Source organism: Diabrotica virgifera, chromosome 3 (assembly GCF_917563875.1).
Source record: "Diabrotica virgifera virgifera chromosome 3, PGI_DIABVI_V3a".
Lineage (NCBI taxonomy): Eukaryota > Metazoa > Arthropoda > Insecta > Coleoptera > Chrysomelidae > Diabrotica > Diabrotica virgifera.
Window position 1 is genome coordinate 3,242,258 of NC_065445.1, and position 26,423 is coordinate 3,268,680.

The following is a 26,423-nucleotide window of genomic DNA, read 5'->3' on the forward strand; positions in this document are numbered from 1 at the left end:
AGAAAGAATAATGCATTAGAAGAAGGATTTCGCAAATTGAAGAGGACACATTCCAAAAACTTATAATTTTTATTCACTGTATTTGAAACCTTATTTATCGATAATTATATTAAATTAAAACTGCTTTTCCGGAACACACCTTAAAGAAAACATTTTTAAAAATTTTATGTATGCTTTATATCGATGTTAGAACTAATTTGCGAGAAAAATGATGTAAATAATTACACTTTTATAAAAAAGAACTTTTTTATAATAAAACCTTTTTATTATTTATAGGAAAGAATATAAAATAATTTAGCGATAAACGATTTAACGATAAAATGCTTAAAATTCCAAAAATTACACTCTAATAAAAAAGTACTTTTTATAATATCACGGTTTTGTTATTGTACTCGTATATAGGACACAACATCTTTGGAAAGAATAACTAACTTATAAAATATGAATTTTTCGTAGGTGTATTAACTGTTATTTATAATTATGATTCCAAAAATTACACTAGTAAAAGATAGTATTTTTTATAATACCACGGTTGTTTAAAATGGTATATATAATTTTAAGTATATAAACTTTTAATTATTTATTAAAACAATTAAGTTCCAACTGGGGACCTCTCGATCTGCAGTCTAATGCCACGGAGGCACCATCAGTTTGTAGATATCGATTTATTAACGTACTTTAAAATATCATTGCATTAGTCACATTTTTAAAATAGTTTGAAATTATAAAAAATCGATTTATCCATAAAGTGTGATTGGTAGTAATAGATAGTAATAAAAGTTAATAACAAAAATTGTAGCCAACTTTGATTACAGATTGATAATCAGTAATCGTAAATTATTGTAAGTTTTAGACAATTATTCAGTCATAGCTTACTTAAAATTTGGAAAGATTATGACCCGTAATTATTAATAATTTTGCTCTAAAAAATGAAAATATCTCGAAAACTAATAAATTTACACATAGGGAATGTTATACAAAAATTATAGTATGGTAATGGTACTTTTCGATAATGATGTAAAATACAGGGTGGTCTATTTAAAATTACCGAGAAAATAATGTACTTGCGTTTTGACTCACCCTGTATTCAATATAAAGAAAATGAGCAAAACAACCATTTACGAAAATTTTGACAATAAATAAAAAAATATGACCTCAATAAACCATTTCCCTTGTGCTTGCTTTTATTTATACAGGTAGTTAAACTTGTTACGATTTTCATATAAAATTGGTTATAACTTTGTAAATACCCCGTATAACATACCAAACATTTATATTTTGGTAATCGAAAAGTTTCGAAGATTTCGAATATAAAATAAAATACAAGGTGGTCTATTTAAAAAACATAAGTTTGGTCTGCCACTATGTTATCGAACACCCTGTAACATTCTAACTAATTTTGTAATGTGAAGCTCAAAGTTCGCTACAATTTTTGTTTTTAAGTTTTATCGCTATACATTACTATAACGGATCTACGGAGACCTCACTAATTATCTATCACCCTGTATAATAAAAGTTAAATATTGCATTGTTAGTTAGTTCTAAGCTATCCTGAAAATTACAGGTGTCTAGGTAGCCTAGAACTATTTTTAAAATGGATTACAAAATTTGCGGAGTCCGTGACACCAACCAAGCCAAGTATATAAAAAGGTTTTAAAATGGGAAATATTGCGCGGAAAATTCAGTGACCACCCATTGGTTCAAATCTCTCTCCAGTCCATTGGCCCAGTCTCTCTCATATGGCATTTTATTGCTCTAAAACCGATTGAGATTTGCAAATGAAATTTGGTAGGTTTTAAGAGGTAGTTATTGGGTATTTTTTGGCATACAATTAAGAATTTTATATTCACCATTGGCGTGCATAAAATGATCGGGTAGTATGACCCGTATGCACGCCAATGGTGAATATAAAATTCTTAGTTGTACGTCAAAAAATGCGCAATAAGTACCTCTTAAATACTACTAAATTTCATTTGCATATCTCAACCGGTTTTAGAGCAATAAATAAATCGTCAGTTTGTAAGAAAAAATTCAACATCCCGTATCTCGGAAACGAAGAATTTGCGGACTCATGTTTATAAAGTAAACGGTCATTATTTTTTCATGCAGAATTACCCCTTTAAGTTTGTCGCACTTATTTAGAAACACCCTGTATTGATGAAGAACGTTGCTAGTTGTTAAAGTATCTAACTTTTTTATTATCCAACATAATCAAATAAATCAAAAAGCGAAATGTTAAGAAAGCCTAACGCTACAGTTGAGTTTTAATTTCAATATTTTATATACACTAGAATATTTCACAGGGTGTTCCAAACTTTGAGGAAACAACACACTATCATTGTTACACCCGGTATACAATGACACTTATCTGTTTAGCAACAATATTATTAAATCGATATTCTTGAAGAACAAATCTATAACATATTAAAAAAAAATCACTAAAATCGGACAACAGGTTTAGAAAATATGAGACATTAAAAATGTCCCATGTTTAAGGTGGTGCGTTAATTTTGGCGCTTAGTGTATATTCTGGGCCAAAAATAGTTCGATTAGTAGAAATTATCTTACCTTAGTACAAATGTGCACATAAAAAAAGTTACAGCCCTTTGAAGTTACAAAATGAAAAGCGATTTTTTCCAATATATCGAAAACTATTAGAGATTATTTGTTGAAAATGAACATGTGACATTCTTATGACAGGACATATGTTGGAAAAAATTGATTTTCATTTTGTAACTTTAATAGTCGAGGAAATGAAGCTGGAAAATGGCAAAACCTCGCAATTTTTTCGTCCAGCATCGATTTGTACAAAAATTTGGGATTAGGCTCAGTTCACCCTCTAGTTCATTTTCTATATTGAGCCATTGTACGCTTTTGGTTTTTTAAGGTTGAAAACCGCCCCTAATTGTAAAAAATTATAAAATAACATTTTAAACTTTAATATTGCCAACATTTGCTTCGTATTAGTTACATAATGATTGTTTTGTGCTTTAAGATATAATATCACAATATTTCAACCCTTAAAACCACCCTTGTTGGAGCTATATATGAAAAGTTTACTTATCCTAAAAGAATAATTTCGGCTTGCATCAATTTACATAAAAATTTGGGGTTAGGATCATCTTATCCTGTACTTCATATTATATATCATGCTCAAGAGCGTTGATTATTTTTAGGGGTGTAAACTACCCTTATTGTCAAAAATTATATAAAAACATTGTAAACTTTAATATACGTCAAATTTGGTTTTGCTTGGTTAAATAATGATTGTTTTATGCTTTAGGATATAATATCATAATATTTCAACTTTTAAAAACCACACTTAATAACATTAAAATTTTTATAAGTAGACAATTTAATAGATCTATACAGAAAAAAAGTAGAATTAAAGAATTACGAAAACATTTATTTACACAAAATTACGAATTTACAAATATATAAAAATACACATATAAATAGTTTTTTAGTCATCCAGTATACGAACCGGCTCTGTGGTATTATATAGGTACATTGAAAATGCTCTATAAAGGGACTATTCGAATTTTTCGAAAAAAAAAAAATAGTTTTATAAACATAGCTCCTTCATTTTTGGCGATAAAAAGTTTTTTCAATAATAGTTTTGTAGAATTTTTGAAGAGTAATAAGACTGTGTAAATTAAATTTCGTAAGATTCCTTAATTTTTAATTGAGGTGGGTTAAAAGGCTCGAATAAGGGGATGTTTGCTCGTAAATAGATATTTTAAACAGCTGTATCTCGCTAATTATTCACTGTAATGAAAATCTATGCATAAAATTTTAGCTATTAAGAAAGCTACAATTTAGTAGTCTATCGTTTTTTTCGTATCTCCAGTATTTTCGGAGATATTTTGAAGAAAATGATAAAAAATGCAAAATTGCAAAAAATCAATTTTCCTTTATACTCCAATTTTTCTAAAATTAGACCTTTTAGATAGGTCAAACTTCGTGGGTGTATTGATAATATAAATATAAAAGGAATTACAGAAAGGTAAAGACCAATTTTTAGTTACAAGGGTATTTAGGGGGTTGTTTTCACTGTTTTTTTTTTCGTAGAGAAAAATAGGTCCCGACATTTTTTGATCATAAGTTGCTCAATTTTTATGCTAGAAACTTTTTATTATTTTTTTTTGAAAGATCTTATAGTATGCTTGAAAAAACATAATGTAAGTTTTCCTGAAAAAATGCAAAGTTTTCCCGTTATTTGGCTTTGATTATTTCAAATTATGCATTTGAAGAAAAAAGCTAACCTTTAACATGCCGTATCTCGGTTTGTATTGGTCATAAAAATATTATAGAACAACAGTTTCGTTTGTATTACTAAAAGATACAATTTTGATATCTATAGTTTTTTTTTCATTAAATGCATATTTTTCGAGTTATTCTCAAAAACCCTCTAAAAAAAGTCGATTTTTCCGTCGAAAAACTGTTACTTTCAACCACGAATAACTCGAAAAATATTAGTTTTACGAAGAAAATGAAAAAAATATTTTTTTCTTAAAATCACTTTTTACATCGATTTACATGGATAAAATTTTTTTTTTTTTTTTTTATATTTAAGTTTATTTTGCAATCTGTTGAGTGTCAACAATAAACAAAAGTAATTACATTGACTAAGAACAAGCAAGATTTTACCCACTGGCAAAATCAAAGTACAATTTTTATAAAGTTCTGTACAAAATAATTACATTTCATAACTACTAACTCATTAGTTTAAAAGTTTACTCTAAATGGTAAGTCCAATGGTTTGAACCTCTTTAACCTACGCTGTTCTTGGGAATTGTCTAGGAGGTTAAGTGCAAACTGGTTTTCATGATCCTCCAACTTGGCAATGTAAGCAGCGCTACGTTTTGTGATGACTTCTTGTACCGTATCAGTTTTAAGGTCTCGATGAATAATTCTATTGTTGATGTACCAAGGTGCATTAGTGATGGTTCTGAGGGTTTTTGATTGGAAGCGTTGGATGATTTCGATGTTGGAGTGACTGGCTGTTCCCCATAGTTCCAACCCATATGTCCAGATTGGCATAAGTATTGCCTTATAGAGCAGCAATTTATTATCCAGAGATAGTCTTGATGAACGGCCCATTAACCAATACATATTTCTGAATTGGAGACCTAGTTGCTTTCTCTTGGTCCAGATATGTTTCCTCCATGTGAGACTTCTGTCCAAATGAATACCAAGATATTTTACCTCGTTGGCTGATGGTAATTGGTGATTGTTTAAAGTTACAGGAGGACAAGTTCCTCTTCGTGTTGTAAATGTAACTTGAATAGATTTTCCTTCATTCACTTTAACTTTCCATTCCAAAAACCAAATTTGTACTCTGTCTAGATACGCTTGAAGGATATGCGAGGCATAAATAGGGTCTGTGTGTGAGGCTAGGATTGCAGTATCGTCGGCAAATGTTCCTAGCATCATTTCTTCTGTAAGTGGTCTCTCCTCTAGTGGTTCCTGAAGAGGTGGAGGTATATCTGCGGTAAACAAGAGATACAAGGTAGGTCCCAGCACGCTACCCTGTGGTACGCCAGCTTTGATAGAATAGAGTTTGGAAATTGCATCTTGGTATTTAATAAAGTAACACCTACCTGACAAATATGACTCAAGAAGAATGTAAAAGCTGTGCGGTAATGTCTTTTTTAGCTTGTATAGGAGGCCTTCATGCCATACCTTGTCAAATGCCTGCCTAACGTCAAGAAATGCCGCTGAACAGTACCTTTTGGCCTCAAAATCAGCATTTATATGTTTTACCACTCTGTGAACTTGTTGGATTGTTGAGTGATGGGATCGAAATCCAAACTGGTGGTCTGGAATTAGATTTTTGATCCAGGGTTCGAGTTTTTTTACTAATAGTTTTTCGAAAACTTTAGACGTGATTGGCAAGAGGCTGATTGGCCTGTACGATGTAGTTTCTTCTTGAGGTTTCCCCGGTTTTAGAATGGTTATTATCTGAGACACTTTCCATTGATCAGGAAAGTAACCTAAGTTTAATATGGCATTGAATATAAACGTTATAAGTTTTATGCATTTGATAGGTAATTCTTTCAATACTTTTCCACTGATCAAATCGTACCCTGGAGATTTTTTATCGTTTAAATTATTAATAGCCAAGATGACTTCGGACGACTTAAATTTCGGAATAGGCAAACTCATTTGATATGGACTTTGAAGAAATGAGAATACGTCTACTTCCACAGGTGAATTCACTTGATTGGGAGTAAATACTTCGGAAAAATACTCTGCAAAACAACTTGCTTTCTCTTGTGCACTACGAGCCCATTCTCTGTCCGATTTTCTAATTGGAGGTGACGGTTTCTGGGGTTGTTTCAGTTTTCTCGTGGCTTTCCATAGCGAATAATCGGTATCTTTAGTGGAATCTAAATTTTCCAAGTAGTACTGAAGTGATTGGTTTTTGAGATCTTCGAAGAGCTTTTTTAATTCCCTTGATGCACTATTGAATCTACGCTTATCAGCAGGATCTCTGGTCTGTTGCCATCTTTTCCTCAGTCTTCTCTTTAGCGAAATTTTTTCTTTGACAACTTGTGGGCAGTCATTTATTATGCATTTATTTTGTATTGTTGGTGTTGCTTGCCAGGCAGCTGATTGGATATTTGTAGTTAGTTGTTCCACAGCAAGAAAAATGTCCTCTTTGATTTTTAGTGGAATGTCTAGAGACACCTTGTTCTCCAGGATAGATCTGAATTTTGGCCAGTGTGTGCGTCTGTTATAAAGTGAGGGGGATATTTCTTTAATAAGTACCTGGGTTCCAACTGTGAATAGTATAGGCGAGTGATCAGAAGATAATTCGTAGCATGATGTAGCTTTTATATTAGACCTAGGGATGTTCTTAACTACAGCAAAATCGACCAAATCGGGGATTTTATTTCTGTCCGAGGGCCAGTATGTTGGTTCGCCGGTTGATGAATAATCCATATTATTTGACTCTATGATATTTAAGAGAACTCTACCTCTCGGAGTGATTAGTCTTGATCCCCACCTGGTATGTTTGGCATTATAGTCCCCTGCTGCTATGAAGCGGCTCCCAAGTGAATTGAAATAATCTTTAAATTGTTCGTTTGTGATAGAGTGTCGTGGGGGGCAATACAGCGCAGATACTGTAAGTGGTCCATCCCAGTCTTCAACCACAATATTGGTCGCTTGAATGTGATTTGTTTGGTACTCGCCAGCATTATGATGTTTTATTGTATTTCTAACTATAATAGCAGAGCCTCCATGTGCTGATCCATCTGGATAATTAGTAGTATATATAGTATAGTTTGGAATTTTAAGGTAACTTTTTTGTGTAAAGTGAGTTTCGGATACTAGCAGTATATCTATTTTATGAAGGTGTAGAAAGTATTTGATTTCCTGTGTATGTTGTGATAAGCCATTGGCGTTCCATGAAGCTAGTTTTAGAAACGCCTCCATCTTAGGGTTTTTTAGCAATGATAGCGGTTAAGAGGTTTAACATTGTGCTCATTTGTTCTACCAATTGTTTGATCATATTTTTAAGTTCGAGCATGTCAGTGGATTGTTGAAGACTGGGAGCTGTATTTGATGGTATTTGATTACCAGCGGTTGCTACCTGAGCATAGGTTACATTCGGGACTACTAAGTGTTGGTTTGATTGGACAGGCTGACTTGTTGGTTTGCTTCTCAGTTGTGGAAATGCTCTTTTTTGCAGCTCTTTGTGGACTAAGCACCCACGATAGTTTGCTGGGTGATTTCCTTCACACAGCACGCATTTCACCTGGTTGTTTCTTTCTTTGTAAGAGCACTGATCAGATCTGTGGTTACCCGCGCATTTAACACATCTTGGAGAAAGGTAGCAAAAATTTTTGGTGTGGCCGTAGCGTTGGCATTTTATGCACTGAGGTACTACACGCTTTTTATGTGGAGGTTCAAAAATTACTTTATAGTTCAACAATGAATCGATCTCATATATATCTTTGTTATTCTCGGCTTGTTTTAGTTCAACGTAGAACAGTGGTAATGGCTTTTTAGTACCTGATTGACGAATGTTATTGATATTTATGACTTCGTGCCCTACGCTTTGGATTTCCGCCTTAATTTCGTTGATATCTGTAGATGGATGTACATTTCTTAGTACAACTCTGAATGAGCGATCTTCTTTGAGTTGGTAGGTATGAAATTCAGTATTTTTGTCTTCTAGTGCTTTTGTTATGACAGAGTAGACTTCATTATTTTGAGGCATTATTTTTACTTGGTCATTGGCGAGAGTTTTTAATACATAAGCATCTTTTGCAATCGTTTGTAGTAGTTTGGTAAGCGGAGTAATATTTTTAACACTGTAGACAAATATTGGTGGCGTTTTAGTAGTTGTATTTGTATTTTGGCTCTGGTTTTCTTCTGTAGTTGTATCCTGATTTGCATCGTTTTGTTCTTCTGTAGCTGTATCCTGATTTGCATCGTTTTGTTCTTTTTGTAATACAGAGAATTTGTTGGAGGTCGATATTGGTGAGTTTAACCAGTAATCATCTATTTTGGATTGTTTTGTTGCTCTAATATATTTTTCCGGGCTATCAATTCGATTTCTTTTTTTGTTATGTACGTGTTTCCAATCATCTGGTGCAGATTCAGCTTGGGATTGCGATTGAACAGGTACTACAGGATAATATTGTGCTGCACTAGTAGAAGGCTGCATCGGTTGTGAAACTAAATGCGGTTGCACGTTTTGAATACTCTGAGCTGTGTTATTATATAAGGACTGTTGAATTGGTACATATTGAATTTGCGCGTACGGTCCTGCACATTGGTTTAGTGAATTTAGTGATGGATTTGTAGTAATGTCCTGTTGTGGATAATGTACATACTGAGTATTATAATTTTGACTCATGGTTTAAAGTCGTTAAGATCTGAAGCATATTCTTATGCGTTATTAAATAATATATTTTATTATCAATAATTTTGAAGCTAAACACCTCTTATTTACAGTTAACAGTTTTTGGTATAATAAAATATTGTTCTACTTTTCTTATTTTTTTAATTTTTATTATCTTTCTTGATGTGATGTAAAAAAAAACCGCGAGAGGGGTTAATTTCAGTTCAACCCTGCGGAAAATTAACCCCCGTCGGCCTTTTTAATGCTTTTGTAATCTCTATATTTATAAAATTGCAATATTTATTTAAATAATAATAATGAAATAATACGTTACTTTGGAGCGGTGATTCCCACCTTTATACTGTTGTCAACACTTACACCAAACCGAAGAATGTTTTGACACAAAGTTCGAGTTTTTTTTCACTAATTAGTACTCGCGCGGAACAAAAACACTCTTGAAAATGACATAAATGTTTCTTATGAGACAACGGAGACTTTGCATGTTCAAGTACATCTTTTATTCGCGTGAAAAGTTCTCCAAACACTTTAAATAACACTCATCACTATTGGACACAATAAAATAGTTGTTATTCGGATAACGAAACCAGATTTGTTTATCAAAGCTTTTTAGACAACCGTCCGCTTTGGCAATCCGTTTCCCAATTCCATGGATAAAATGTAATAAAAAATTCCCACCCCCGAGATGGGGTGGCAAATACCCCAAGGTTTTAGCGTACAGCAGCATGATATAGAAAATTATCCTTGGACTATTCCCTACCTTCTGTGAAAATTTCAAGTAAATCCATGCTGGACGAAAAAATTGCGAGCCAAAATGCTTCATTTCATCGACTATAAAGGGCTGTAACTTTTTTTTGTGCATAGGTTTAATCGCACTATTTTTGGTCCCAGAATATGTGATTTAATTTATGACCAACCTTTTTGTTACACCCGGTATATTTTTTGATGTTATTGTTCTTGTAACAACGGTCATAGATGTCGAGGTACTTTATGTTTATAAACAAATAAATAAATAAAAATTAAAAAATTAAAAGTAAGACTTACTCATCTATATCTGTAGCTATGTTCAAACTGGCAAATCCTGGAGAATGATCTCCATCCCTATTTGGTGAAGGCGTCCTTGTTTCTTCTATACTAAAACTACTATTCACTGGCAACGTATTGTCATCGTCGTTCTTCTGATCCGCAAGCGCGTTTTCGTAAAAATTTTGAAAATGTAAACCCTTTTTCGAACTCTTATCACCTTGTTCACTTTTTTTACCGTAGAGCTGTCTATAATATTTTTCTTGGTCACCGTACATCCAGCACACCTTCCACCATTGTCGGCACATTAACACATTTGCTGACGCACTTGTATTATCGCGTTTGAGAGCGTTGTTTGACATCTTGACTTTGACTACAGAAAGCATGGTACGTGTTAGACAAAAAGCTACTACAGAATTATACTAGTTCTTCAAATGTAAAATCTTAGAAGATATGAAAAATAAAGCTGATGAAACTATACTAAAGTAAACAGTGACAAGACCAACATATAGTGGAGTCACTGAAGGTGGATATGAGCTATTACCTCCTATTTCGTTGAACCTCCATCGATTTGCATGAAAATTGGTGAGTGGTTAGAGGATATCTCAAGGAACAAAGGTGACATGGTGCCAACTTACGCTTTTACCCTGGGGGTGGATGCCACCCCTTCTCGGTGGGAAAATTATTTTATTAAAAATAATTCGATAGAGGGACAAATTTCAAGCAAAATTTGTTATATGAAGTTATCAAAACAAATCAAAACTTTTTCAGTTATTAAAGATCAAAGATTTTAATTTTTCTTGAGAAAAATGCATGTTTTTAACCAATTTTTCATCAATAACTCAAAAAGTGTAAGTTATTACAAAAAAGTTATTATTATCAAAATTGAAGCTAATAAAAAATGAAATAAATCCCTTACCAGAAAAACCTTTTAATGTTAACTAAAATGAGTTATAGGTAATTGAATGTATATTTTTTTCGGCGAGTAATAAAACTCTAAGTAAGCTGAAATCACGGGAAATTGATGCATTTTATAACATAAACTTATTAAACATTTGTCAAAGTACTTAAAAATATCTATTAAATGAGCCCCCGAACATGTTGATAGAGTTAAAATTTAAGCTCCAAAGTTTTTCCAAAAAATGTTATTGTTTTTTTTTAATAACTCCGTTCGTGTTTATGATATCAGGTTTGTCTAAAAACTGTTTGAAAGTTAATTCCAAGTGCTATTTAAGCACGTTGAACCCAATCTTCTAAACCCCTTACTTTTTTAAAAAATAAAAGGTTAAATGACCCAGGTTGCATGGTTTCCACAGCAAAATTTAAGATTTAAACGTTTGTATCTCTGTTATTTTTTACCCTGTAGAAATAGTAAAAGAGGTAAAATATTTGGCACAGAATGAACTAAAATTTGGTTATATATAATTATTTACATATATTGAGTATTTTTGGAGTTATTATCAAAAGAATATGAGAATTACAATAATTTTAAAAATTATGATTTTTTTAAATTATATCTTTTTTTCAAAAATATGCATTCTAAACCGGTCAAAATTATCGAAAACATTACTTATGCTAATATAAAGAAGTTCTTGTTAGGATTACTATAAATTTTAATTTTTGTGGAAATGGCGTATGTTTAATTTTTCACTTTTTCCTAAAAGATTCGAAACGGTTCTTTTATTTTCATTATAACTTGCTTAATTTTGACGCTATTACCTTGTTCTGAAGCTCATTTGATAGGTATTCCGAAGAACTTTGACAAATGTTTAGCAGGAATATTTTACACATTGCATCGTTTTCCCGTTATTTAAGCTTAAATACTTAGATTTGAGTACTCGTCAAAAAAAATACACATTCAATTGCCAATAACTTACTTTGAACTAACATTAGTTTAGTTCTTTATGTGAGAAATGTATTCAATTTTTTATTATCTTCAATTTCAGTAATAATAACTTTTTTGTTAAAGCTTATAGTTTTTGATTTATACGTGAAAAACCGATTTAAAACATGCATTTTTTACGAAAAAATAAGATCTTTGGTCTTTAATAACTCAAAAAGTATTGATTTATTTTAATAACTTTATATAACAAATTTTGCTTATAATTTGTCCCTCTATGGACGTATGGTATTATTTTTAATAAAATAATTTTCATCCCCAGGGTAAAAGCGCGAGTTGGCATCATGTCACTTTTGTTCCTTGAGGTATCCTCTAATAACTCACCAATTTTCATGAAAATTTATGGAGGTTCAACGAAATCTGAGGTGAAAACCTTCAGTGACTGCACTAATAGAATACATGTAAAAAACAAATAAAGTAGTTACAAAGGAGAACAAGTTTTTCTTGTGGAGATCTACGAGAGTCCAAAAGACTCCAATGGGCAGGGCACCTCAGAAGATATTCTGACGAAAGAATAGTAAGGCTGGTATGGGAAAAAGTCCCAACTGGAAGAGGATCACGTGAATGACCTCAACTCTGGTGGCTATATAATATAGCAGAAGACCTTAGAAGCTGTAGGCGTGGAGAATTGGATTGAGATTGCTGAAGACAAAAAGGAATGGAAACAAAAAGGAATGGATTTTCGAGTTGGCTAAAACACATGAAGGATTGCAACGCCATGTAGCAGATTACTCAGTGAAGATGGCAGAACAAAGGAGGTACGTCATGCTGTCCATAAGTCAGTAGATTCGAATAAAACTTTATTCAAAAATAAACAGTTTTTGGTTTAGTAGCTATTTGTCTAAATAATATCAAAATTTTAATCTTTTAATTGTAAAAATGTTATACGTTATACCTAGTGTGACCAACTCCTATTTGGTCAAATTCGGGACACGGCTGAAAAAAATAGCTGAAATCCGGGACTTTTCAATGAAAATCGGGCCATTTTTTTAATTTCATAATGTCGTCATTTTTTTTATTAAACATTTTTATGTTGACAATGATTTTTTTAATGGGGTTAAGCCACAATAATTGGTTGTAATGATAATTACAGAAACGAAAAAAACTTCAGTTTGAGTTTTTTAGAACTATAATAACAAATACCACGAAATGCAGCGTTTTGGATGTGGTATTAAAATTCTTCTTCTTCTTATTCAGCCTTTAGAAATCCAACTTTGGACATGGGCCTCCCCCAAATCAATCCAGTGTTGTCTATTTTGCGCCACGTGTTTCCAGTTGTGTCCTCCAAAGTTCTTTATGTCATCAGCCCATCTCATTTGTTGCCTTCCTTTGCTTCTTCTTGCTAACCACGGTCTCCATTTTTGTATTTCATGATTCCATCTTTTATCCTTCAGTCGGGCATTGTGTCCTGCGAAGCTCTATTTTAATTTGGCAGCATGTTCTCCTGCGTCTTTTACTTTGGTTTTGTTTCTAATCTATTTATTTGTTTTTTTTTTATCTATAAGCCTCACACCGAGCATTGATCTTATATTACACTCTCGAAATTGTCGACTTTTTTTCGTCCTACCAATTCAGTTTGATATGAATTCTTAGAAGAATATCCAAAATTTCAAAATAAAATTTTACCAAAACATTGAAAGTCGGATGGCCCGGAAGCCTGGTCCGGGACGCCGGGACACGACTTCGTAATTCGGGCCATGTCCCGGATTTTTCGGGCTAGTTGGTCACACTAGTTATACCGATATATTTGGCTTATAAACATGTATAAACAAAGAAAAATGTTTAGCATTGGCGACAAAATTAATAGGCTTCAGTGTCTGGAAAATCAGAGAAGCAAAAGAAAAATAAGCAATGGAAAGAAATGAAGAAATTGAGACTCTACGATCGGTAGTCACAATGTACATGGGAAAGTTAAAGAACTCACAAATGGACAGTATTGCAATAATACAACTGAAGCACGGCAAAGCAGCAGGTCCCGATTATATACAAGTAGAACTACTCAAACAAAAGGACAACGTACAATAGTAATAATTGCAAAGATGCTCAACAACATAATATACAACTCTGGAGGACCAACAACCAGGAGATAAGACAGCACATGGAAAAAGCTAGATCCACCTTTAACCAGATGGACGTCTTCTTCTACAGTTACAACCTCTGTCTTGGTATAAAAATAAAATATCTGCGATGCTGTATCTTCTTTGTCCTCTTTTATGGTGTTGAATCGAGTACCCTGAACGAAGATATGTGTAAAAGATTGGAAGCACTTAAGATGTGGCTCAGTCATAGAATAATTGAATCGGTGAGATCAGAAAGGGCATGCGCCATTTGGTAGGCCTTTCTAGAAAATTAAGAAAAACTGTTCCCATCAAGCAAACCTTATTTATTTCAACTACAATATATCTATGGTATATTGTATGGTATATTCTAGTTGCAATAAATAAAGTTTGCTCGATCGGAACAGTTTTTCTCAATTTTCTAGAAAGGTCTACCAAATGACGCATGCCCTTTCTGATCTCACCGATTCAATTAAGATCCCTTGGATTGACCCAGTCGCAAATAAGGAGGTCCTCAAGAATGAAGAATAACCGAGAGGTACTAACCACCATCAAATCTCGAAGTTATAATAAATACTTCGGGCATATTATGCGAAGTGAATCCAGATATGGCTTCCCACAAGCCATCCTGCAAGAAAAAATATTTGGAAAACGAGGTCTAGGAAGACGAAGAACATACTAGTTGAAGAATATCAGAACCTGGTTCAACACAACACTGCAGCAAACAATAAAAAGTCTTGGAAATAATCTTTAATAAAGCATGGGAGGAAGGAGTTTAACAAGATACTGGAAATTAGGTCTAGAAGTATCGATTTATAAGAAATGACTTACCCTACTAGTAGTCCGTTCTTTAACGGTAAAATATTGCAAAACCTCTAAATTTTAAAGAACCGCTTGGATTGACATGAAATTTGGCATAAACATAGCTAACAAGTCAAAGAAAAAAAGTGATATTGTGCCGATATGTGCTTTTGCCCTGGGGGTGGTTTTCACCCCCTCTTGGTGGTGAAAAAATATTCGTCCAAAGTAAATCAGGAAATGGATAAACTGGCTAATTTTAAGTAACTTTTGTTCTATAGAGTTTTTTCACTAAGTCAATACTTTTCGAGTTATTTGGCAGTGAATATGTTCATTTTTTCAACAAGATAACCACGCTTTTAGACGGTTTTTCGTACATAACTCAAATAGTAAGTATTTTGTCGAAAAAACCATTCTAAGCGAAAATATAGCCTGTAAAAAATTTTAAAAAATGGTGTATATATCACGTCTCTATACCTAGTAGAAGCAGAGTTATAGCTAATGAAAAATAGGTTCATATTCGTCAAACTCCAAATGGAATACTTTAACGTGAAATAACCAAAAATGAAGCACATTTCGGGGAAAACTCATTACAACTTATTTAAAGTGTTTAAAAAAAATTTTAGCATCAAAAGTAAACAAGTTACGCTCAAAATAAAGTTAGTCCCTTTTTGTTTTGGTAAAAAAATAGAGAAAATCACCCCCTAATTAGTATCTTAAATGAACTTAATCGTTACGACTTCACAAGTTTCTTGACTCGTGTATGTATTGTTTATATGATCTGTAAGTTTCATCGGTTCAAAGTCCTTATTATTGAAAGGGCTGTAGTTAAAACGGGTTGAACGAGTCACTGATCACGAATGTATGCAAATTTAGAAACACCAAATCTTATTCAATTTTTGTCTAACAGAAAAACAAAAAAATACATGATATTCAGAAATGCAATGCTGACTTTTTTTTTGTTTTTTCGACATTTTTGGTATCTCTAACAGTTTTTAAGTTATTTTGAAAAAAAATATATTTTTCAAAATTAAAATTTTGAAAAAGTTTACTTTGAAATCAAATTTTTCAAAAATAAGCACTTTGAATCGATGAAACTTACAGATTATATAAACACAATATAAGTAAAATAATTTGTGGAGCGGTAACGATTAATTTCATTTAAGTTGCTAATTAGGGGGTGGTCTTCCCGATTTTTTTTTGCCAAAACACAAGGGACCAACTTTATTTTGAGCGTAACTTGCTTAAATTTAATGCTAGAAACTTTTTGTAAAAACAGAAATAAAGCTTTTTTTAAACAATTTAAAAAAGTTATTATGGGTTTTCCCCAAAAAGTGCTAAATTTTTTGTATATTTCACGTCGAAATATTCTATTTGAAATTTGGTGAATATGAATCATATATTTCATTGGCTATAACTCTGGTTCTACGAGATCCAGAGACTTAAGGCGTACACCATTTTTTTTACTTTTTTATAGGCTATAATTTTGCTAAGAGCGTTTTTTTTCGACAAAATACTTACTTTTTGAGTTATTTGCGAAAAACCGTCTAAAAATGTGGTTATTTTGTTGAAAAATGAGCATATTCACTCGCACATAACTCAGCAGTAGTGCAGTAAACAGTGAACAGGGTAGTGTCCGAGGGTCGGGAGACTGAGACTACTGAAGCTCTGAAGATGACGTCAGAGAGGCCATCGAAAGCTCAGCCTTGTGAAGAAGTGAAGACAATCGCTCCCGGAAGCCTGAAGAGTTTAATATTAACTTTTATAATAATATATTAATCTTAGTATGTATGTATTGAGTGTATGGTATTTCCGGATGTTTAAACTTGCCACTCTAAAAAAACACTTAAAGTAACTAAGACATTAGCAGGAGAAAGAAAATCCCATTACCAGACATTTAATCTTTGTTTACACAATTTGCCACTCTCTGCATAAAAATTTTTAATATCGGCATAACTGAACATTCTACAGTTATTTCTCAAGGAAGTTAAACATTACTACCTAATACTCAACAAAAACCGATGATTATTTTACAGTATTTCCAGTGACACTTCCCATGCCAATTTTAAATCCATTAAATCCACAATTCACTCATTTTCTTATGGTAAACATCACCGAACGAAACTTCTTCTTTTCGAACAACCTAACAACTTAATAAACTTTTTTACTTGTTTCCCAGTTGTTGTGTATATCTTTTTCAGGCGACCACCTGTGAATAGAAGAAATAAATTCTAGACAATTAATCATTTATTAAATATGACAGGTGCTTGGAAGGTGATTTTTCGCTGTACTATGGTACGAAATAGTCCGGTGGCCAAGCTATTTCGTGGCCTATGTATTTTGACCCGTAGAACTCAAATTTCAAACTTGCTTTTGCCTCAGAAGTGATGGGAATTTGTTATAAACAGTTTGACTGTTTAAACGATTATACTTCGTAAACTAACAAATAAATCATTTTTACCAAATACAATGTGTTTCTTAAAAAACCTACAAAATGTTTGGTAAATCTTGATCCAGTAAGAAAAGAAGGAAAAAAAGATACGGATAAAGAAAAAGAGTAAATTCCAAAAAGATGAAAAAGAAAATTACATCCAACCAAAGGAAGAGATCATGATATAAGGAAAGGGATAGGCATAGGCATTACGTCCGTAATAGATCTAGGTTCATGTTTTTAACTCCTCTCACAAAAATTCATATCGGTACCCTTACCAGAACCGACAATAAAGACCATATTCTAGAAATATTTGGAACATATGGTAGTATTAAACACGTGGAATTTCAAAAAGATCATAACTATCCACATTTAGGGCGCTTTAATTATTCTGTTAGGTATACTTACTACTACTGACGAGGAAGAGAATGCATTGAAGCATATGGATGGCGGTCAAATTGATGGATAGAAAATAGCAGCAGCTGCTGCTATAGAAGCTGAAGAGGACCTGTACATAGGAGAACACCTCCTAGGTTTAGAAGAAGAATATCTCCTAGACCTATTAAAAGTCCACCATCTACAAGAAGGAACTGTTTTAGATCTAGCTTAAGTAGTTCTTAATTACAGCCTTGGCAACCAAAATTTAAACTTTTGCATCTAAGTAACTTCAATTATTTAAGACATGTCACTGCTGAAACCAGTCTCTTCTTGGAGTGCTTGTGCATTGACCTCGTTATAAATATCTTTACAGGTTTTTTTTATGGTATTTGCAAGAAGAAATACTGGATACTTCCAGTGACAGACATTTATTTGAGCACGTTCCATCAGTTCCAAATTCCCGTCACTTTTGACGTAATAGCAAGTTTGAAATTCGACTTTAGCGGTTCAAAATACTGGGCGTGGGTCCCGCGTACCAAAAAAAAGTTTATTAATACCAAGCTGAAAATTTGTCTTTGACGCTTGTCTCTTTTGAAGAGCTTAACGATGTCTCGACGGACAAACTTTGATGTACGGGAACACTGGAACAGGGGAAGTTTAATTGTGGGCAGGTTACAGGTTCAGAACGTCAGACTACGAAAACGTCCCATGTATTTTGTCGGACAGAACTTCCAATTGATTTGTTACCCTTTCATTAAACTTTCATGCAAAAATCAGACTGCTATTTACCACCAACATAATGTCTTGTTATTTGACATGTTCTACGTGTCGGACTTATTAAAATGCCCAACATATTTGTCGGACAAACATTCTTTCATATATTATATAAAGTTTGCTATTGAATAAACTTAAAATCAACCTGCTAGTTTTCACAATCATAAACTTGTCAGGATGATCCACAATTAAAATCACGTTCCACAATTAAAACTTCCCCTGTTCCAGTGTTCCCATACATCAAAGTTTGTTCGACTAGACGCCGTTAAGCTATTAACAAATTTTCAGCTTGCTATTAATAAACTTTTTTTGGTGCGCGGGATCCAGGCCTGTACCATGGGAATAAACTCTGAAACTTGTTGGACTTTGATCGGCCACGAAAGAGGCCTAGCTCCTGGACTAAAATGGCCGTTTAAAGGATTTGATTCACTCACGTCTGCAGTGTATCTTTAATGTGTTAAATAATTTATCATTGTAATTATACGACAAATTATCCGTGGATAACAGTAAAAATATAAACAATAAAAAAAGGAAATTTCACGCAAAATCATTTTATTTTTCATACTTTATAAAGTTGACGACAAATTGATGTTTAGTTAATTGTTTTTTTTTTAATTGTTTAACGTTTGTGGTTGTGATGATAATTTTTCTTCATAATCGTTAGTGAAAAAAAACCAAAGATTTTCATGTAGGTTTTTCATTCTTATATTATATGTATTAACTCTTATAACAGAGGTCATGGCAAAAATGACATATGCATAGAAATGATAAAGTAGATAAAGTTTGGTGGAGTTAAACTGTAGAGAAGGATATATCAACTAATATAGCAAGTATGAAAAAAAATTGCTAATTGGTTGGTATGAGGCCACAAAAGCCCGTTGTATAAAAAAGAAAACAAATTGAAGTGTGACGCCTGAAGAGGTATAGCCTTACTAGATACTGTATGCAAAATCTTGGCGAGGATATTGAGAAATAGAGAAAATTGCTATGCGGAAATAATCCTACAATCGTACCAGGCCGGCTTTAAAAAGAACAGATCTACTATAGACCAAATCTTCTGCTTACACGAAATACAGACAGTCTGTTCCGAAGGTAAAGTTCTTCTGCGTGTTTTGTTTGTGGATATTATTCAAGCATATAGTAGAGTTGATAGAGTCAAAATGTATAGAGCAATGGAACATTTGATCAAAAAAATTGATCAGACTAGTAAAAATTACGCCAAATAACTCTACCTGTGAATTTGCTTGGCACGGTCACATTTTAGATCAACTTACGGTTTGTAAAAGGCTTGAGACAGGGAGATCTTTTATCCATTACAATATTTAACTTAGTGTTACGCTCCTTTCACATACTAAGAGAATTTGAACGCACGATGACGTTCCAATAGTGGCTCGAGCAATCCTGTCATACCTTTCTCATTACACGGCGGTTGGAACGTTCTGTGTAATGTGAAAGGTACCATGGGATTGCTCGAGCCACTATTGGAACGTCATCGCGCGTTCCAACCATCGCACGTTCAAATTCTTAGCGTGTGAAACGAGGGCTTAGAAGCTGTAGTCAGAAAACGTAGCATGAAGGTGAAAGAAACCATCATGAAAAATGAGCACCAGTAAAAATAATATCTTATGGCATTTTTGCCGGGGAGATCCTTTCGGATTGTTCCGGCTCCATTTACATCTTTAACCCTGTTTTAAGTAACTAGTGTCGATGTACACTAGCCCAGGGGTACCGACGGCTTAACGTGCTCTCCGAGGCACGGTGAGACGGCTCGTATCATTTTTAGAAATGAAAAATTGTTTAGCTTTGGCAGGGCTCGAACCCACATGCACTGGCGTATGAGGTCAGCGATTATGCCGTTGCGCTACGGCCGCACCAGTGCATGGCATTTACTGATGATATAAAGATCTTAGCACGAATTACGAAAGAATTGTGGGGAAGAAAATGATGAGGAAGTACAGAAATTCGGACAGGAGCTAAATGAAGACAAAACCAAATATATGACCATGGGGGACAGAAGAAAAGAAATGGAGACTTTAGTGTGAGGTCTATAAGCGGTAAAAGCTATAGTTTTAGAAGGGTGGAGAATTTTGAACACCTGGGAGTATTCGATGAAAATGGAAAAGAGAAATGGGAGCCTGATACTAGAATAGGAAAAGGGAATAAAAATTAGGCAGTGTAAGAACACCAATGAAATATATAAAACAGTAATTATAGGGTGTGCTCACTACGGAGACCAAAGAATAATGTATTTATTTTATATGCGAGAATTCACGAATATAAATACCAGGGAGCGAGGGTCGGAGCGAGGATACAATCCTTTGGTCTCTAGTGAGCACACGCTAAGAATAATGTGTGAAACCAATAATGACGACATAATATACAGTAAAAACGAAAGCAAATATAGCATAAGTAATAGCTGTATAGCTGTAAACAACTTTCTGTTGGCCATCTTTTTCTTCTCTCTTCTCCAGATTCCGTATTTTTATTACTAACTTGTCGACATTTTTCAATAATTTGGCGTGTTATATTTTTATTCGTTTCTTCGTTCTTCAGTAAGTTCATGTCTGGTTTTGCTCATTTCATGTTAAAATCAACTACCTATTCGTCGCTCCTCTTCTTCTCAGTGAATGTTGATAACTATTTACTGTTAATTTCTTCTCCTTGTGTTCTATAAATAATTTCAATAGTAATATAAAAAAAACGGCATTTAAACTCCCATAAATATTTATAGATGGCAACATTGAGACCAAAGAACTCTCTCAGCCAACTCTGACGCAAATACACAACAAAATTATAAATGATGATACTGATATCAATTACAAATCGCTAGGCATTGGTACGAAAGGTGTTAAAAGAAAATAGAACAGTTTAACTGGTTTCCAGTTCAGCGGCGCAGAAAAAGGCCCCTGAACACTCTTTTGTAATTGAACAGTCAATATTTACAGAGTGTTGTGCTTTACTGTGGCGTAACTAATTAAAGCCGTTGCAGATTGTAGTCAACGTGAGGAAAAATTGATACGATTAAATAAAAAAAAAATTACTCTTTAACAACTCTTTTCGGTATGCATTAAAGATAATATCTTTGCAGTTGGTTGTTTTGATATATTTTAATAAGTGATGTGTTAATTACAGATAGATTAATTATCCAAGAGAGATTTTTTGATTGTGTAGCTCAACATGGCAATGGATAATTCATTTATTTCGATAACCTATTCTTGGAGGAAAATACTTTTGATTTCATTTTATTTATTGTTTAACTGATATTCATAGTTTTCATAATCATTTCTTCTTCATCACCTCACTTTTCTCCAAAGCCACGTTTTTAAATATAATTTCTAAGGGTGCATGTAGGAATTTTTTACAAATTTGACTAATTTTAATAATAATTCTATTCACTTTATCCTTTTTCATCTGCTATTTATTTAATTATTATTATTAAAGGAATGACAAAGTAGTTTTCAATGCATTTTGATGTCGCTATTACAAAGTTTCTCATTCAAGTTTTTTGTAATTTTCTGTCTTGTAATATTTTGTTGTCCACCTTTTGGTGACAGAAAATTTTTCAGAAAATTTTACATACTCTATCCGCATGAGTGGAATTTGCTGAGCCTCATGGTACAACATAAGGACTTACTCATCGTTCACGATGAACTAAACCTTACAGCTGCATTTAAGAATAAAATGGCAACTTTAAGAGACTAACATGGTTAACATCTAGGGACTACACACCTCCTATGGAGCCAACAGGATACATCTTCATCCTGCACAGAGGCAAGCAATCCATCTATTGCATATCATCATAACGTAACAAAACATAATAAGTATCATAACGTAATTTAGTAAAGGTATAGGCAGGGTTTGCTTGCAAACATAAAATATTCTCAGGGTACCTGAGATTAAAATAGGCGTAGAGAAAACCATATAGATACCCATTAGGGGAGTGCATGTTGAGTCCGGGAATCTTTACCCGTGCGTCATCATTTAAAGCATACGAAATAAATCGATGAAAAGTCGGAAATTAAAATTTACTAAACGCAATAGCAAGTCACTTATTGTCACTTGCTGTTGCGTTTAGTAAATTTCAATTTCCGACTTATCATCGACTTATTTCGTATGCTTTAAATGATGACGCACGGGTAAAGATTCCCGGACCCAACTGTAGATTTTCACTTCGGAAAAAATCAAACAAGATAGAACTTTTTGTAATTTCATTAAGAAATGTTTAATAAACAACATATCAAAAAGTTCTACTCGAGAAGTGGGTGCTTCATTTTTTATTAAACAAATGAACTGCGAAAATTGATGTTTTTTATAACTCCGAAAGTATAAATTTTAGAAAAAAACTGACTTGACCATTGAAAAATTCAGAAAATTTTACAAAAAAAACTTTATATAAAGAATTTTCTAAAATTAAATCTGTATCTTCATAATTTTTTATTTATAACGCTAAAGTCACCCTTCTCACAAACATTGGCGCACTGTTAACTAACGTACGGCGAAGTGCACGGTTGAGTTTTTTTAATGTAATTCTTTAACTAATGGATCAAATAAAATTTTACAGATTGAGCATGAAAGAAGAATAATTAAGCTATCTTACGGTTATAATAAAAAGAAATAAAATGTATGGGCATAAATACGGTGTGGGCGGAAAGTGAGCCTTACATGAATTTTGTTTAAAAATGATTTAAAAATGTGTAACTAATACAATTTTTCTGATAAAACTCTCAATTTTGCACAACTTACCTTTCAAGTATCTTACTAAATGATGTTTCATTAAAAAAAATCTCAAAAATTTAATTCAAATGTTCGTAGTTTTATAGAATTACCACCAATTTAAGACGGTATTACTCAAGTTTGAACAGATCTATTACAGTTTTATAAGTGCTTTTTTAAAGCTTAGGATGTAATCTTTAAAATGCACTGAAATATTTTACTTTAGAAATGAAATAAACTATTTTTTTTTAAGAAAATTAAGAAAGATAACAAAAATGTAATACAAAAACCGAAAATTACCAGCAAAAAAAATGTTTATACAAAGTGATCAAAACTTTTTTCTGTAAAATTTACCTAAAATACATTTAATAATAAGCTTTAACAATAATAAATGTTCAACAAAAAAATTTTTTTAGCTCTTATACAGTATGTCTGCGTAACTTGGAACCTATTTATAACTTTTTTATTATCAGTTTTACGAAAAAAAGTTATTCTTTATAAAATACTCTGCATCGTATATAATCTAAGATGCAATCATCAAATATCAAATTTGATTAATGTTATACGAGGTATGTCAAAAAATATGAATTTCACTCAAGAGTAAAGTACCTTTACATTTCACAATATCGAAAATTGTTATTAAGAAAAGTTGTTTGGAATTAAAAAATTTGTTTTAGTGTTCAATTACATCCTTCGAATTAAAATATTGTGAATAATAAAGGCACTTAACTCTTAAGAAAAATTCATATTTTTTACATACCTCGTATAAAATTAAAAAAGTTTGATATCTGATGATTGTATCTTAGATTTTAGACCAGAGAGAGCATTTTATGAAGAATAACTTTTTTTAGTAAAAGTGATAATAAAATAGTTATCATAAAATTGTAATAAAATGATGATGAGTATCCGTAATTTGAGAAAAAATTGAATTTAATTTTTCGATTAGAATGATGTAATTCTAGAGTGCTATGTATTAAGAGTATAAGTCAAAAATTAAAATTTTTTATTAGGACTTTTCAAAGTATTTTTTACCACTGATGAAATAACTATAACAACTAAATATCAAAATGGTGACGAAATATGATTAATAAATTAGTAATGAACTATTTTAGTTTCTACTTTGGTAATACCTTATAAATTATATAATTGAAAATATAGAAGAATGCCGAAAAATCTTTTTTATGACTTATACTCTTAGTACATAGCACGTTAGAATTATTGTATATTTAGACATAGTTTCTAATTTCAAACTACTTTTCATAATATAATTTTTTGATATTCTGGAATATAAAGGTACTTTACTCTTTAACGAAATTCATATTTTTGACATAACTCGTATAAAATTGATAAAATTTGATATCTGATGGTTGAGTTTTAGATTTCTGACTATCCAAAGCATTTTACCGAGAATAACTTTTTTTCGTAAAATTGATAATAAAAAAGTTTTTCATGTGGTTCCTAGCTACGCAGACACACTGTATAAGAGCTTCTGTATAAGAATTTTCAAATTACAATGCCATATTCGGATTCAGCATAATCAAAAACAAAATAGAAACATATTTGATCAAAGCAAATTGATGAATTTAACGATATTTTTAAAATTATTTATTCAAAATAATTGTCATTGTAACCAATTAATAAACAATTAGCGGCCAATTCTGCGAGTAGAACTTTTTACTTTAACATGTACATAAACTAACAAAAAAAGTTTTAGAAAAATATAAGCTTGTTTGAATTTTTCCGAAGCAATGCATGTTTTCGTTCTAATTGCACTCCCCTACATAGTTACTTAGAGTATTATCCTACAGTAGCACTGTAACTATCTGTAGTAGTGCTATCGTTACAATTTATTTATGTATTTGATATACATGATAATTTGTAGACTTACTGAAATGACATTATTAATTAAATTTCAACCCCTTCTTTAATCATGTACGAATTTATTAATTTAATATAACTTTGAACTAAAAGTTTATAACTCTCGATAATGTAGCTTAAAGATGCAACTCTTCTCTGTAAATATATATTCTCTTTAGAATATTCGCTTGGGTTGATGCTTTCTTTATTCTCTAGATTTACTAAAGGAGGAACATCAATTTGACAATTATTACTCTAAAATCTAAAACAACGTGTTGTAAAGCCGCCATAGGTCGTGTTGTTCAGTTTTTTTCTCTCGTAACGACTCACATCTCAAACTGACTGATATAATTGCCTCTATTGACTGATTCAGCATCGTCCATCGTCTTTCATGAATAGCAAATGCGAACACAATTCCAACCGCAAATTGTATCGCCAGTGGTGTCGACAGCATCTTTTACCAAACGGTCTTCGACGAACACTAACGAATGTGGAAACAAATCAATAAAATATTGTTCTCAGGCTATTTCCTTGTGTAATATTATTGCAATTTACTATTTCCACTGCGAATAAGCCACAATTTCACTTTTAAATAAGTTTATTTTGACGTTTAGAATTTAACTTTGAAAATCGTTGACCAAAGTGGAAATTGAAACGTAAAAGAAACTTATTACCTCAACTAAAATTAAAATTACGGCTTATTCGCAGTAAAACTTCTAAATTAAATCAATAATAGTCAAAATATATGATTCTAGTGAAGTCAGAACAGAAAAGAATATAAAGTTGAGAGAAATTATGTATATTAAAGTATTAAGCCAATGGATAGGAATCCACATTTATGAAATGCTTCGCAATGCTCCCAAAAATAATATAATTTAATCCTGATTTATAGACCAGGGCGCATCTGTAAAAATATTAGTACATTTGGACGTTGAGAGGTGACTCAAATTTTTTTGCAGAAATTGCTTGAAAATAAATCAAATAATAATATTTGAGTTATCCTCCCTCTCAAAAAGGTCCGGAACATTGTTTAAATAATCAAAATATCAAAAAATTAAGGAAAAATTCGATTTTTTTCTTGGTTTTTTGATTATAACTTTAAAAGTATTCATTTTCGAGAAAAGTTGCACTGACATAAAAGTTGCGTAATTAAATTTCCTACAACATAGAATTGGTTAAGAATTTAAAAAATAGTCACCCTTGTTGCCAAATAGCAATAATTGTGAAAAAAACATACAAAAACAAGTATTCGCATTATACGTTTTTCAACTATTTATGCTGCACTTAGGACCTTCATATTTCACCCTGAAAAACTATATGATACAGTAAAACAATACTGTATATTTCATTAAGATCGGTTCAATAGATTTTGCAAAATAAATTTTGCAATCCAGCTTTCGCAAAAAAAAATTATTTTTTCAACATGTTACAGGACTTAAAATAAAGCAAATAAAGCAGATAGCAAGTTGAAAATTTTTTGCGTATAGAAGTGTACTGTACCTTTCATTTGCAATTTTGCAAAATTAAAATCGATTAACACCACGGAGTCAGGAATTTTTTTAAATAAACATTAATTATTGGTGCTTCGCGCAGGACAGCGGATAGTTTGTTTTGATT

The 26,423-nt window shown here is 32.2% G+C and overlaps 1 protein-coding gene across 1 annotated transcript in view; it reads right to left on the reverse strand.

The window, feature by feature from the left end:
• Window positions 1-26,423, reverse strand: part of LOC126881763 (protein prickle-like) — a 425,582-nt gene that overhangs the window by 360,701 nt on the left and 38,458 nt on the right. Inside the window, exons 2-3 of the mRNA XM_050646240.1 lie at window positions 16,655-16,862; window positions 9,920-10,271 (exon numbers count right to left, since the gene is read on the reverse strand). Of these exons, the coding sequence (XP_050502197.1) occupies window positions 9,920-10,260 (341 nt within the window). The 5' untranslated portion in view covers window positions 10,261-10,271; window positions 16,655-16,862. The remainder of the gene's footprint in view (window positions 1-9,919; window positions 10,272-16,654; window positions 16,863-26,423) is intronic.